At 33.6% G+C, this 16713-nt stretch overlaps 1 protein-coding gene across 1 annotated transcript; it reads right to left on the bottom strand.

The window, feature by feature from the left end:
• Window positions 1-2188: 2188 nt before the first annotated feature.
• Window positions 2189-14442, bottom strand: LOC120078335 (probable O-methyltransferase 3). The gene is made up of 2 exons (XM_039032576.1): window positions 13669-14442; window positions 2189-2488 (listed from the first exon to the last, which is right to left on the bottom strand). The coding sequence occupies exons 1-2, from the start codon at window positions 14440-14442 to the stop codon at window positions 2189-2191; spliced, it is 1074 nt and encodes a 357-aa protein (XP_038888504.1).
• Window positions 14443-16713: the final 2271 nt, after the last annotated feature.

Genomic DNA, 16713 nt, shown 5'->3' with positions numbered 1-16713 from the left:
CTTTAGTTACCGTGTTGGTGATACTCCGCACCATGTCATGAGCGCGTGTCACTAAATCCTTGAATGTACAAGGTTCTATTCCTTGTAGGATGTAGAGAAGCTCCCAATCCATACCTTGGTACACATCTCTACTACAGATAATTCAGTGAGTCTATCTTTACAATCCAAACTTAGATCTCCCCATTAGTGGATATAGTCGATGACCGACTCTTCTTTCCACTGCTTGGTGCTTCTTAGCTCCATCATGCTGATGATACGCTTAATGCTATAAAAGTGGTTGAGGAATTCTTTTTCCAACTATTACTAACTACCAATCACTATCGGCTCTAGTTCAATATACCAATCAAAAGCATTTCCTTTCAAGGTATGAACGAACTACTTGACTAGTTGGTCTCTTTTGGTACCTATATTTTCACAGGTTTCAATGAAGTGAGTAATATATTATTTCGCATTGCCTTTTCCATCAAACTATTGGAACTTTGAAGGCTGATACCCAACTGACATTCTCAGGTTGTCGATTCTCTTGGTGTACAATTTGAAGTACATAAAAGAAGATTGTGACGATCCTCCATACTAAGCCCTTATGAAGTTTGTAATTATATCCTACAGTTGTTGAACTATTAGAGAGGTGATAGAGGTAGATTGTTGCTTTGCTTTTCCTACAAGATAATCTTTTCTTTGTCATTGGCTTTGATAGCTGGAACTTGACTCATCTCATCAGTATCTCGAGCATGCATTTGGTTTTTTAGGGCCACGATTTCATGGTCTCGCTCCTCAACAACTTTCATTAATAGATTTATCTTCCTCTCCATCTCTGTCATGGCTGACTCAACCATTACATTAGCCATCATGACAGATACTACATCAAAGTGTGATTCTTTTCCTAATCGCTCAAAAATAGGTACATAGTTGTTGAACAAGGGATTTTCTCTAATGAAAGTCCCACCTTTAGAAGATTTCGTCAGTTGTTCCCAGATTTTTTTCGCGATAACAGAGCCTTGTTCTTGCTCATGCAAGATCCCCTTCGAGTGTCTTTGAGTGACAGGCCTCGTGTAAGTGTTGTTTGCGACGGTAGCTTTGGATGCGGCTTTCTTTGGTACATTTTTTGATTTGTTTATTTCGATGACGAGAGAGAGATGAGAGGTAGAGAGGTCCTACTAGGCGTGTCAATTTGTTCTCACGGGGTTTCGAGAGAAACTTGCTTTGTGGAGTTGAATTTGTGTTTGTGTTGATGTTGATTTGATGTGGATATGGTTCGATCTCTAGTACTTGAATCTCTGATTCTCTCTCGGTTGAATGTGTATGCTTGATGTATGGAAGCAGAGTGTGTGGATGTTCTTGAGCTTGGAGTCTTAGAAGAATGCTTATATCTCCAAAAGACTTGAGTCATCAAGTATGGTTAGCTTCAGGAGTGAATGAGTATTTTGATTGTAGAGAATTCTCTCTAGGCTCTCCTAGAGTCTAAAATTTCTGACCCCCACAAATGAAGAGACCTCTGTATCTAAAGAGTTCTCAAGTGGTCTCATAGGCTTAGGCTTGTTGGTCCATGGACATGGCCCTTGGACCCAACTAATAGGATTTAGGCCTTATTTGACATTTGGATCAAATTAAGCCTATTTTTAGGGTCAATACAAATTTAGCCCAAATAATAATGTCAAACTAGAGCAAATTGATTTTATTCAATCCAACAATCATGAAGGAAACATGTGATATCATCAGAATTCACCAATTTATATCTTCAACTTTAATTTGGGACACATGTCAACTTCTAATTAGTCTCAAATTCAATTATTGGAATTTCGTTATTAATTTAGCAAATGACGTGGCAATTTGCGATTGGTCCAAAATTTTTCATTCAACAATGTCAACAAAATTTTAATATATTTAATAAGCGTGCCAGACCATAAGAGAGTTACTTAAAATTGGAACAACTCATCTTATTTGTAAATCAAATATACTTCCTAATACATTTCAACAACAAAGTCTCCATACTAATAAGCAAATTAGTTTTACCAAACTTTGATCTCAACAATCAACACACTTCCTACATTACAGCCAAAATAGATACTTTATTTTTACTCTAACGATCCACACTTAGATTGACACAAATACTTTATTCAATACAAGGAAAAAAAAATTGTTTAAATTCAAATCAACAGTGGGAGCTTATTAAAAAAGAGAAGTGATGTCATGGGTAAATCTCTATAAGAGATCTTAACCCTAAAATAGGGAAAATTTTGTAGGCACCAAATCCAGCTTCTTTAATCAATTTAGCCCACTCTTTTTCTTCTCTCTCTTTTCCACTTGTAATAGTCATCATCAACATGTCGTAGAATAGTTGAGTCTCAATTGAGTCTTCATTTTTGGTATTAAACACCACCAAATCAATTACCATCACTTTTCCTTTTTTACCATTGCTTGTAATTGCTTCTTTGCACTTCTTCAGAATCTTCACACATTCTTCATCACTCCAATCATGTAATATCCACTATTTTGTCACCATCAAATATCATATTATTACACAAATATTAGATTTTATTATATAAGCACAAATAGTAGATTTTGTTGTATAAGCACATAGGAAGAATCCTTTAAGAACATTAAAAAAATGATGTGATTGTATTAGAGTTGTATAAATAATGGGAGCATTTTTTTCTAGGCTATAAATATGTGCAACTTGTGATCTTTTAACTTCACCTTTTCTGAAATCCTTTTCCTCATCAATTTAGCTGTTTTCATTTTTGCTTCATGTCACGTTCCAAAAAATTAGACTAATTTTAGAATAAATTAAACCGCTTTATCTCCTTCAATCCTTTAATTTTAAATTATAGGACTTCTTTGTTGTCGATTCTAATTTGTAAAATTGGAATTTTTGTTTAATCTCTTAGTTTAACTGAATTAAATTTCTTAAACTGGTGGAAAGATAAGTTTTTTTTTTTTTTTTTTTTAATTAAAACCTCTCATTTGAGATTTTGAAGTTTATTATTAGAAAATTTCTTCAAATCTTTTAAGCCTTTATTTATTATTCCCTTTTTGGAATAAAATCATTTGGTATATTTTGGAATTTAAGAGTCTTTGCTTTCAAGTGTGACTAATTTTTTTTTTTTATAAATTAATTATTTTGGAAAAAGGGAAAAGATAAAACAAATTAAATTAAACCCAAACCTCCCCCTCCCTTTTCCTCTCCCTCTCTCTCTTCCTCCTCTCATCGCGAAACTTAGTCGCCACACAACCCAACATTCTGGCGCATTTTCCCTCCGACGACACCACAGTGCAAACGACGACGATTGAAGATCGAAACAAGTTCAGCCCGACGCGAAACCCACCAGCTCTAGCGGCGACTGTTCTCTGATGGCGTGACTTGTAGGTGCAAACAAAAACCCACAATCGGCGACGCCTGCGAGCAGTATCCAGAAGCACTTGTGCGCGACCTCAGTGGCGGACGTCGACTCCCCTGTGCACGAAATTGAGTGATCCCACATTCGATCACGAGCGATCCAGCGATGGTGACGGCGTCTGGCAGAGGATGAAACGGCGTTTGGCAACGGTGGCGACTTTGTAGCAACATCCACGCGGTTGGAACACCCTGCAACAACGGTTTTCCCCTTTCCGTAAGGTTTGGCACTTACCCATGGAACTTCTACACCGGATTCCAGTTATCCATTGCTTAACGGCTTCTAATATACGGGTTTGAGCGAATTCGGGCACCAACCAGCAAGACTTGGAGTCGATTAAGTAAGTCTTGGTGGATAAGAATGCTCTGAATTCTTTTTCTAAGTAGATTAAGGTTCTTACAATATGTCTCTAATGCTTCAAAGCTCTTAATTGTAAATTCGGAATAGTTTTGGGATTATTTGGACGATTTTCAGTGAGGTCCCAAAGTTGTCTTGGAAAGACAAGAAAATCCAATTCGATTTGAAAATACTTAGGATCGTCGATGATACTGAATTCTTTAGATATTATATAAATGAATATTGGAAACTCTAAAGAACATTTTGCATGGCAAAAAGGAGGTGATATCGAGGCTGATCAACACTCCTCCAACCAACTCCCCCCGAACATTGAATTTGAGGAGTTTAATCACGATGAGGCGACTGTGGGACATGGTGATCGTGATGAGCACCAGATGACCAACTCCCCCCAAATTCGTCAGTGTCATACAGAGTAGCTTGACACATGTAAGAAGAGGCAGGTTGAACATGTAGAAGAAACACACAAAATCCATACAAAAACAAAAGAAAAGCAAGACTTATACGTGAGGAACTATCAGGAATTCGCAGTGATTTAGCGAACTTAACTAGCATGGTTCGTCTGTTGGGTGAAGAGCTAACAGAAGTTCATAAGCTCTGCGTCTAAAGTTTAAGGAAGGTAATAATTGTGTGTTGGGTTATTTACTAAACAATCGTTTAGATTTATCTAGATGATCATATAGTAAACTCTAAACAATTGTTTAGATTTATCTACACAATCATTTAGATTTGGATAGATGATTGTGTATCTTTATCTGGATGATCGTTTAGACACACTAAATGATCGTATATCTTTATCTATATGATCGTGTAGACATGCTAAACAATCGTTTAATGTTTCATTTATTTCTATCGGTTAACCCAAATCATGGTGCCAATGATGATTAAGATGATGAAGGAGGTAATAATGGAGGGACTGGTCATCATGATCATGGTGATGTGAGTGACCAAACAATTGATGGTGATCAAATAGTTGATGACCAAACAGTTGATAGGGGAGATATTGGACGAACCCCCTCCACGATTAGTTCATACCTAATAACGACGAGCAGCCCATGTAACCAATGCCCATGGACATAGCTATTGAAGGCCAAAGAGTCGATGAAGAACGAATGATCGATGAACCATCAATTGGACCGATCGTTGAGGTCGATGAACCTTTCATAGTTATTGAAAGTGTAACATTTGAAGAACATACAGTTGATGAACCATCAATTCGACTGATCATCGATGAAGGTCAACTTCCTGAACAACCATTCAATGAGCGGACCCACTTCGACCTAAATTCTTCCATTGAGTTACAAGCTGATTCTGAAGGGAGTGCAACATAAGAAGAGGTCACTCAAAAAAAGGTATGACCGTAGTATAAAATATTGGCACACTCAAAACACCATAGTCACGAACTAAGAATCTAATTGCAGGAGGAATTTGAATGCCCTGAGTGCCGGAAAAGTTTACATTTGAAGATGTGAAAAGGGAAAAAAAAGAGGTTGAGTCTCGAAGAGCTCAACCAACCCTAGATATCCCTAGATTACCCCAACCACTTCTAAACGAGCCTCACCCACCTCCAAGGGAATTGAAACCACCCACAGGTGTTATAAATTTGAACCCATTGGTCCTAGTTTCTAACTTTTCCACTAGGATGGTTAGATCATATGTCTCACTATTCCCGATCTTAGATGTTCTATGGTCGGCATACAAGACATGGAGAGCCAATCCAGAAACAAAAAAACGAAGAGCGAATGGTGGTGTATACCTTCTGAACGAAGGATTTCTTCAAAACACTCAAGAAGAACACATGAGTGCTTGGGGATGTGAGTATTTAATAGTTCATTGATCATTTAGTCATAAACGATTGTGTTGTTGGTCATGTACGATTGTATAGAATTATCTACACGATCGTATAGATTGATCAACATGATCATGTTGTTATTACGTAGACGATCCTGTACGTAATCTACACGGTCGTATAGATTGATCTATATGATCTTATAGTTTGATCTACACGATCACATAGATTGATTTACATGATCGTATAGAATTGTCTACACGATCATATACATTATCTAAACAATCGTACATAATTAAGTACACAACCATTTATAATTAACTACACAATCATTTAGAATTAACTGCACCATTAATTATTTGTATTATGATATGGACGTTCTAGCGATGCACGTCCATCAAAAGCTGTATACAAGACCTAACCTCTGCCAATATTGATTCATAGTAGTGGATTCGAGCTTCATAGTATAGATTATCCAATTTTAGTTACAATTTGAATCATGGTTATAAATACAATCTAGTATATATTTATCTTTAGGATGCCATTGTGGAATCGGAAGGTAATTCGACAAATATTCGTGTAGATGGTTTGGTAATAAACGACGAAAATGTGGCACTCTGGACGAATTAAGAAGAACATATGAAGCATTGGGCGAGCAATGAATTCTTTCTTGACTATGTGCTTGGTGCATTTGAGGAGTACAAGCCTGGATGGAATAACGTGGAATTTGTCTTCGGGCCAATAAATATTAGACAACACTGGTTGATGGCTTCCATTGACCTATGTAATGCAAGATAAAGGTCTTGGACTCCATGCCGAACTACATCCTTGATGAAATTGTGAATGGTTATCTGCAACGGATGGCCAGATCAATATCGTCAATGTTGATAGTTGTTCGCCATGATCAAGGTCATCCAAACTTCCATACAGTATGTGGGAAGTGAAACGATCAAAAGTGGTCTTCTAGTCGGGCAAATCTTTAGATTGTGGTATTTATTGTGCAAAATTCATTGAATATCTTGTAACGAGAAAAGATAGTAGTAGCTTGCAACAAGGAAATATGCCACTATTTAGGAAACAATATGTTGCCCAATTGTGGGCTAATGAATATTTATGATAATTTAAAATTCATTGCATATTTCACATACGAATATAATATTTATGGTAATTTAAAATTCATTGCATATTTCACATACGAATATAATATTTATGGTAATTTGAAATTCATTGCATATTTATATACAAATATAATATTGATGGTAAGATGAATTTAATTGTTTAGATCATACTAATAGATCGTTTAGGTATAATGACACGATCGAGTTAGGGTTGGCAAAATTCTCCGCGGGGAATCCTTGGTTTGACCGGGGATGGGGTCAAACCGAGGAATTTTTTCGGGGCCCCGTCCGGGGACGGGGATGGTATACCCGACCTCGACCCCGACCCCGACCCCAATTTTATATATTTATATTTTTAATATTTATAAATATATATTTATAATATATAAAATAACTTATTTATATGTATGTTTATAATGTATACTATAGACTTATAGTGTTGTGAGCCCATATTGAATATATAAATTATAAATTTAAGCTCAAAAGTCAAGCCCAAACTTAAACAATTAAAAGAAAAAAAATGAGGATTCCCACGGGGATCTAATAGGGGATTCCCCACGGGGAATTAGTAGGGGAATCCCCACGGGGAAACGGGGAATGGGGCCCCGCGGGGACCCTGTTTCCCCGATGGGGAATCCCCGCCCCTGTCCCTGTCGAATTTTCCCCACGGGACCGGGGATGGGGGAACGGTCTAACATCAACCAACACTTGCTACCTTTTGTGATGGTAAATTTTCGAAGTTGTTAAAGTCTGACCGTCAAGAACACATTCAACAGTAAACAACTTTGCACACAAAGTTTGAGCATTTATATGCCACAGTGCAGCCGTAACAATTGCATGCGAATAAGGAATCTCTAAACAATTGAATTCCATGCAATTATACGTATTTGCATGAAGACCCACCAACCCCCTGAATGTCCATCATCTACATTGATTACATGCATGTCAACCAGGGAAACATGATACATTCTAGATTTCAAATTTTTAGCCTTCGGAATATCAAATGCGTAATCAGAAACTATGTTTGTGCATGCAATTATGTTTGTCGACGAATGTAGAACCAACCCTGTAACCACTCACGTATATGCTCTAACAGTTTTGTGATGGGGAGTTCTCGAGCATCCTTTAGTACTAAATTAAGGCATTCTACAATGCTTTTGGTCATCTTGTCATACCTACGGTGGACTTGGTAAACTCTTGCTCACCATTCTACCCCAATTCTTCGAGATATCTCATTACACTAGGATTCTGTTGGAGCTTGGCCTAATAAATTTCACAATCAGACATCCTATACGCTTTGGCCGCAAGATAGAAATGAGGGATTATATCATCGTTTTTTAATTGGGTCATCAAATTATTCTAAATGTGATATATGCATAGTGCATGAAATGCCTCGGGGAATATAGATGCAATCGCTTTTCCAATTGAGATATGACGGTAAGATATAATGACTAATTCCATAATTTCTCCGATTAAAACCTTTAAATTAGTCATGAACCAGGTCCAAGCTGCATTGTTCTCATTGTCCACGATACATAATGCAATTGGGTAGATGTTGTTACCGTAGATGCATGTTGCTATTAACAACCTTTGTATTTCTCATGCAAGTGGGTCTCATCAAGCATAATGACGGGACAAATGTAGTTCAAGAATCCTAATGCCATGAAGACATATTTAAAGTATTGTTCATCTTCTATTTCAACCTGAAAAAAACACCTAGATTTGCAATGTTTCATCGAATGCCTTACCCTGCATATGATCCTTCAGGCGACCTCGTGCAAATATCAATGCATATTTTCTTGTGCAGTAAGCCCGTTCGTAGCTTATATTCACTCCATAATCTCTTCGAACACCTTCAATTATATCCTTTAGGTGATATGATCGTATTTGGACTTGATTAAGTATTCAATGACCCAACTCTTAGTCTGTTGATGATTACCACTCCTTATTTAAAGTGTGTACGTATGTATGCTCAGATAATTTACCACCTTAAAGGAATCACTTCCTACCATTTTTTTTTGCACGGATGCACCACTTACATTTCTCCACTAAACACCATACGGTTTATAAGCTCTTCGTCGACTTCTTTACATAGTAGTAAAAATTCTTTTTTATTGCAAGCATTGACAATTTAACAAATAAATCATACTTGAAAAGGAAAATGTAACGAACGTTTATATCCTCTTTATTTAGAAAATCACGAGGTATTGCGATAAGTTCATCATAAGATGGGCAATCAGATGCTCTAGGTACATCTACGAATGACTGAATATGAGCATTTTGTTGTATTGGATCTGAGGGCATCACGGATGGTGGGATTGGAGTAGGTGGGGTTGGATCATGAATAAAAGGTGTTGGAACTGATTATGGACCTAGAGGTTGTATGTATCCATATTCAACATAAGTCTGTGAGGTGCATCTCATTTGGATGTTGTGACCCATTCAAGTTTCATTTCCATCATCTCCCATGTTACATGGTTCGATACCCCATTGGATTTTTAGTCCAAGTTGGAGTTTGTTAGTTTGTATGTCCTAAAACTCGCAGTTTGTAATCTTTAAACATATTCTATTTGCAATAAAATTGTTATTAAGGTTTATTCAATAAAGTTGTTATTGAACATGTAAATTTCACTTGTAAAACCTAAATCCAATGAACTAACGAACCCCTGGCTATAACATGAATACATAAACTTTATATAAAGATATAAAAGATGATCAAGTTTGAGTATATAGCCAAAACAGTATAAGTATAAGGATGAGATTGGGTACCATATCCTGGGGGCACTATGGATGCGGCCCGTTTTGTATTTTATACAAATAATGTGACCCCGAAATCGGTCATATGGAGGCATACAATTGAGGACATCCTATGCAAAAGATGTTTGCATAAGACTGGACCATGAAATAGTCACTTTTCTTTATAATACCATTTACTATTAAAACTTACTATTTCAACTCGATGACCTAAGGTAACTCGATCTCAATCTTGAGTTAACAATGAACTCTTGTTTATTTGAGATTATCCTTTATCTGCAATGGTGAGAGTGACTCAACATCTCTGCTCAATAAGCCTCCTATTTTAGGGATAAGACTGGGTACATAGTTGGGGACATAGTATTGCAAGATGAAATTCCCTTCTACCCGTTTTCAGGGTGAACAGATAGGTTGTTCACTTAAGTACTGACTCTTAGTCATAAACAAGGGCCCCGCTCTCTCTATGACTAAGAGGGACTCGGTTTATTGGTAGGGCCATAAACCAATTGTTCATTAGTGAATTAGGCAGAGTTAAGTAGTAAGATGTATTACAGAGGTAAAATGGTAATTTTGACCCAACAATAAATATGAATAACCTATGAATGATCGACTTACTGATTATGGTTAAATCAAGTGGAAAAAAATATATCTACAGTGAGGAGAGTGTAACTATTGGGCTTTAGTGGAGTAGCTCGAAAGTTAACGAATGTTGGTTAATTTGGTTAAAAGAGTTTAGCCAATTAATCTAGAATCATTGGAGCACATGATCTGTATGTCTATTAGGTCCCCATACTAGCTCATAAACAGATTAAACCTTAGAATAGTATGATGAGAAAATTTAAAACGTTTAAATTCAAATTAAGGAAATTATTAATTATATATGATATAATTAAACGTTTAATGATCAAATTAAACGAAATTGGAGAGTTAGAAAATATTTAAATATGATTTAAATATTAATTACATGAATAGAGATTCATGTTTTGAATAGGTGTTATTTTAATTTAATATTGAATATTAAATTAATTGATTTAATTAATTATTAAGAATTAATTTTACTTAAAATTAATTATAGTATTAAATTTGTTTAAGATTAATAAATTTTATTTAAATATTAATTATTGAATTAATGTTTTATAAAATTAATTTTTCAATTTTAATTTTTGAAATTGAAAATTGAAAATTTGAATTTGAATTAAAATGAAAAAAAAAATTGAAAGTGAGTGGGTTATTCCCACTTCTTCCACTAATTACACCTATTTTCCACTCAAATTGAGAGAGGTTTTGGTGTCTATCTCTTCTTGATTTTCATTTGCATGTGTTGATATGATCAAATGAAGGACAATATAACAAAAATGTTTTTATGCTATTTGTTGAATTGATGAATAAATTGTTTTTCATCTTTTATACACCAAAAACCACCCATTTCTCAAATTCTCTGGAATTACTTCTCATTTTGGATTCTGCCATCCAATCAAAAGTCAGAAGATAGTAGGAAAGACACTTGTAGTAGACTACAAGCTATTAGAAGGGAGATTTCAACTGGAAATTGAGCAATTTGAAGAGTTCTTCAAAGGTAAATTTCTAAAACTCTATTATTTTATTTGAACCATGCATGCTTGTTAGCTTAAATTAATGTAATTAGAATGTTTAAGATTCTGATTACTTCCATTTATTAAATATCAACTCCATCATTATGTGATTATATTATTATTTGTGATTTAAATTGTATGTTCTGGCGATTGTTTCATATATTGGATGCCTAAGCATGCTAAAAATATGGTAATACTATTGTGATATGTTTATGAATTGTGGAATGTCTCATTACATGTATTTCTTGCTTATTGAATTGGTCAGAGAATATTGTTTAGAAATATGTGATAGTTATGGATTTTCGCTAGTTTGTGTGAGGAAGAAATTAGCGAAATTTGTGAGTTTGTATAGAAAAGGAAGGGAATATCACTTGCCTCGGGTGAAAATGGTCGAGCGTGGTATGCCATTGTTGGATTGAAATTAGCATCAAGACCTTGGGTAAAAATGGTCAAGGATTAGTGTGCGGTTGAGACCTTAGGTAAAAATGGTCAAGGATCGATGTGTAGTCGAGACCTTGGGTAAAAATGTTCAAGGATTGGTGTGTAGTCGAGACCTTAGCATCAAGACATTGGATAAAAATGGTCAAGGATTGGTATGAAATCAAGACCTTAGGTAAAAATGGTCAAGGTTGATGTGTAGTCGAGACCTTGGGTAGAAATGGTTAAAGTTGATAAGTAGTCAAGGCCTTGGATAAAAATGGTCAAGGATTGATTTGTAATCAAAACCTTGGTTGAAAATGGTCAAGGGATGTGCGTGAGACCTTGGGTGAAAATGGTCAAGGTCGGTGAATAGTCAATGCCTTGGGTAGAAATGGTCTAGGATTGATGCGGAGTCGAAACCTTGTGTGGAAATGTTTAAGGGTCGACGTATAGTTTGATGGCTTTGAGTAAAAATGGTCAAGGGTCAAACATTGAATATTGTAGAGAAGTGTTGAGTCCTTAAGTAAAAGTGATCAGGAGTCAATGTAACTCGAAGGAGTTGGTCTTAGAAATCTTGATGTGAATCAAATATGTGTTGATGAACTCATTGAGGTTAGGAAGAGATTGGAAGAGCATGTTTTAATGTGTTGATGTATATATAACATGTTTTAGTTTTCATGTTTCTCCTATGTATAATAAGCATGTATTGTTGATATCTTTAGCATGTTATATGTTATGGATGTTATTTGATGGCTCTTCAAGGTGTGAGCCACTTACCAGTATAAATGTGTATTGACCCATCACCAAATTTTGTAGGCACTGACGGATATTGTGATCTTGGTGATGCTGAGAAAGAAGCTTGAGAAAGATCCGCTTTTAGATTTATGTTGTGATTCTTCTTTTTAGGAATTTATCTTATTTTAATTTTTGAAACTTAGGACTTTGTTTTAGATTTAAGCATATCTTCAGTTAATTTGTAGTACGATTTTGTAATAAGTTTGATTAGTTTGTTTTGTTGTGTTTGACATTAATTTGAGTTAGGTTTTGGTAAGATTGGTTGAGTCTAATTAAGTAGTTGTATTGATTATTAGTGTTCTGGAAACTCTGGCACTTATCTGGAGAAGAAGATATTGTTTGATTGTTGTTGGGAGTGTGTTTATGTTAAACAAGTGTTAAAAGAAAATTTTGGCTTTTGTCATGGTAGTGTCGTTATGCTACCAAAATCCTTCTAAAGTATAAAAGTATAGTAAAGTTAGTTTAGGTTAAATGTGTATTGAAATTTGGGGTCTTACATTTCATCATTATGAGATGAGCCCTTTTCAGATGTGGGATAGGAAGGATTAACTTTCGTTTTTAAAAAAGAAAAAAATTGTAAGAATATGACTGTTTTTTAAACTATTTGAAAATATAAAGCACCTAATAGATTATGTTCATATACTAAAACTAAGTGTATTTTTCAACTTATTTTTAAGTTTAAGAGTAGAAATTTTCTAAGGTTCAAAGGTATTTTTGATATAAAATATAAATGGTTTCTATCTAAAACTAATGTTAAGGGTATTTTTAAAATTATTAATTTAAGAGTAATTTTGAGATTATATTATATACACACGTGTGTGTCTTTCTTATTTTCATGCGTGGGCCGCAAATTTCTCTCCTCCCTTTCTACACGCATTTCTCTTTTTCTCTCCTTCAATCATGTCTTCCCCTTTTCATTTTTCTTGCTTTTCAATTTTTTGTATCATCCTTTTTTTATTCTTTTCAATTTAATGAACATGGTTTTTTTTTTTTTTTTTTTCCTTTTTTCCTTGATGGATATCATTGTTCAATTTTAATTGTCTCATTACCAAAGTTCAAAATCATACATTAATAAGATGTTCAATAGGTTACTAATTAATGGTTAAAAGTTTCAAATTTTGTCAAACAATTTACGGATTAGTTTAACTAATCTAACTTATGTAAACTAACATTATTTAAGATGAATTAACTAGAGTGAAATATTAACGTTACATACCAAATTTGAATATATAATTATTATTTTAAATTTTAGTTGGAAGCTGAAATTACATTAAATCCTAAAAATTATTTATATTACTTTTATATTTGATTTGTGATTACTTCGAAAAAAAACGACAAAAATAGTTATCATAGACAATTATATTTTGTTTAGTTCTTAAAAAAATAACGCGAAAAACAAAAAGACTTAATCAAATAGAGCCATATAAAAACCAAAAGAAATTAGGTTTTACCTTCAACAAAAGCGCATCAGCAGGAGGAATAGTATTAAACATATCCCCTTCAACATATTTGAAGTTTGGTTGATCAGACTTCAAGTTCGCCACAACTTGAGGAAGATCAAGCACGGTGCATTCAATTTGTGGAAAAGCCTTTGCAATGGTTTTGGCCATTGTTCCAGTGCCCCCACCAACATCAACAAGAGACTCAACTCCCTTAAAAACGTCTTTATGTTTCCCCAATAACACATTCATCACCAACATCGCATCACTCGCCATGCCTGCATTAAAAACCTCTCCATGCTTTGGCTTCTTCCTCATTTGCTCCCAAAGTGGCATTCCGTGAGTCGTCTCAAATGGCATTCGATCGTTAGTTTGAAACCAAGTTGAGAGAAACTGCCATGGCTTTAGGAGAGTTGGTTCAAGCATGGAAAGTACGAAAGGAGATACAGCATAAGGGTTGTCTTTAAGAAGAAGGTAAGATGAATTGGTAAGCATATATCCTTCCTCTTGTAGAATAAAGAAGCCAGAGTGAGTCAATAAACGCATCAAGCGGTATATGAATTGGGTTTTATTAGGATGGAGTTGGAGAGATGAAAGAAGAAGAGAGAGAGGCATAGGGTTGGGGCCATGACTGTGGATGGCGTCTGGAATTCCAAGTTGAATGGCGCATTTGAGAGCCATAGAGTTGATGAAGTTGAAGATATGATTCCATATGTGAGATTGAGCTTCCAACAACTCATCCCCTCCCATTTCTATCATATTTCCACCCTCCAAATTCATATTCATAACAAAGAAGAGAAATTGTCCAAACACTTTATGTGGTGTGTCCAAGTGCGATCTGGTTCCTTTCATATATATACATATTCATAGGCATTTTTATAAAAAAAATAAATAAATAATTGATATCAAATTGGTTAAAAATAACATTTTAATATTAAGTTGAAATGATTAATTTTCTTCTACCTAATTTTACAATTATAATAATTTAGTTTATGAATTTTAATAAGTATCAATTTTAGTCTAGTTATACTTTACCATCTGTGTCGTGAAAAATATTATTACAATTTCTTACATTTGTAGATTGACAAATTGATTATATCAAGTCAAGTTTTTTTATAAATTAAGTCGTTATATGATTAAAATTAATAATTAAGTTTGACGAATTTTCTCATGAGAGACTAAACTTTTGCAATTCGAAACTACTAAAATCCATTCATTACAAATTAAAATTATGTACTAAATCATTATTTTCGTGAAAGTCTATAATTTTAAGTAAACTCTTCAAAATATAAGAAGTGAACTCTATTATTTATTTCTATAATATGAATGGAAGAATCCAATACCTCAAAAGTTGATAGTACAAGTTTACGTCAATGTTGACACGAAATTTGTTATTTATAATTTATTTAACAAGATAAGCTTTATAGAGGTTTTAAAAACTATGAAAATAGCTAGTCTTTAATTTATTGTTTGTGATTACCGTTTGCCATCTCCTCGAGGATCTTTTTATTGTTATTTTATGTAGTCGGTGACATGATAAGTTTAAGAAACTTTGATTAAAGTTTAAGAAAAGTTCCAAAATAGGGAAGTAGATTACGATATATCTTACTTTTTTTTTTTGGTTTTATTTTTTTCATTTTATAACAACGTATATTAATTTATATTTTTTTAAGCACAATAAAAAAATTTGAATCACATATTTTATAATTTTTAATATATCAATTAAATTATACTTAGTTTGCATATATTAATTTACATTGCTCCATTATATTAATGATTTCATATGAAAGTTATTATATGTAGTAGCAAAATAGTTTGATTTAGTTGCATTTTGATTAATATGCTCAACATTTTTAACCTTAAGGTTTAGGGTTTTTTTTTTCACTTTTTGTTTAATTTGTTTTCTGTTAATGTAACTAATTGTATCACCTTTTTACATGGATTACTCTTTCTATTACAAACTGATTTAATATGCAAAATCTCATGTTATCTAATATTGTATCAGAGTTATAAAGTCCAGACAGAAATTCAGATAAAATAAAAATTGAGATTTGATCATAATAGTGAATCCCAAGAGATATCTTCTTGAGGAGCATGTTGAAGATTATCCCACATTTGAAAATTTAAGGGAATTCACAATATGTGTAAGATTTATGGCTACTTCTTCCCTTGTCAATTGATTTTGAGATTGAACTTAATCCAGGGGGAAAAGAGGAGAGAAAACAAAAGAAAATATGATGGACATGGAGATAATAAAGCATTTCCCATACCTCAAGGTTTTAGATGTTGAGTTTGAAAATGCAAGCAACCAAATGCAGTCAAACTAACATCAAGTTGAATAGATTAGTACTTGCAATTGCATAGAGATAAACCTTTTTTTATACATGAATTCAATAATATATGGAGTCGAAGGCTCAAATTTCAAGCTTCTTGATCAATGATATATAATTTATTTTAATGAAGATATTCTCATGTTATCGAGATTAACTTACCTTTGATATTTATATTATAATTTACATTTGATATTTAGATTATATACATGATTGAGATTAAGAGAAATTCTTATAAATAAAAAAATCCCAACAATATTTATATTTTATAGTAAAAAAATTGCAATAATGTTTTATACTTTTGAAACTTGTAAATATTTTTAAATATTTTTTTTATATTTAAAAAGATCCTGTTGATGAATAATAATTAATAGAGCTCCTCATAAACATTTCTTAAATAGTTATAAGTGCCACAATTAACAATATGGTAAAGCTCCAACTGAATGTGAGTCATATCAAAGTTAATTAATTTAGTTCTTATATATGCATAATAAATGTCAATTATTAATTTATTTTCCACTACAGCAATATCCTATAGTAAAAGTTTTCTAACAAATAAATAAACAAATAATTATACAAATCTAAAGGGAAAAGAACAGAAAGGACAGGACAAATATCATGAGAGCAAAATCTGCATTTTGTTTCCCTGGAAAAAGTTATTTTATTTTATTTATGCACATGGCAAAATGGGTAACAACAGGGCATAAATTTTGTGGAATTGTCCAAA

The sequence above is a fragment of the Benincasa hispida genome, chromosome 5, assembly GCF_009727055.1.
Source record: "Benincasa hispida cultivar B227 chromosome 5, ASM972705v1, whole genome shotgun sequence".
NCBI lineage: Eukaryota > Viridiplantae > Streptophyta > Magnoliopsida > Cucurbitales > Cucurbitaceae > Benincasa > Benincasa hispida.
This window is presented reverse-complemented; position numbering and strand designations above follow the sequence as displayed.

Coding starts and splice junctions, on each gene's coding strand:
- LOC120078335 (XM_039032576.1), bottom strand. CDS start 14,442: ATGAATATGAATTTGGAGGGTGGAAATATGATAGAAATGGGAGGGGAT. Junction 2,489..13,668: donor CTGATGCGCTTTTGTTGAAG/GTAAAACCTAAT, acceptor GTGACAAAATAG/TGGATATTACATGATTGGAG.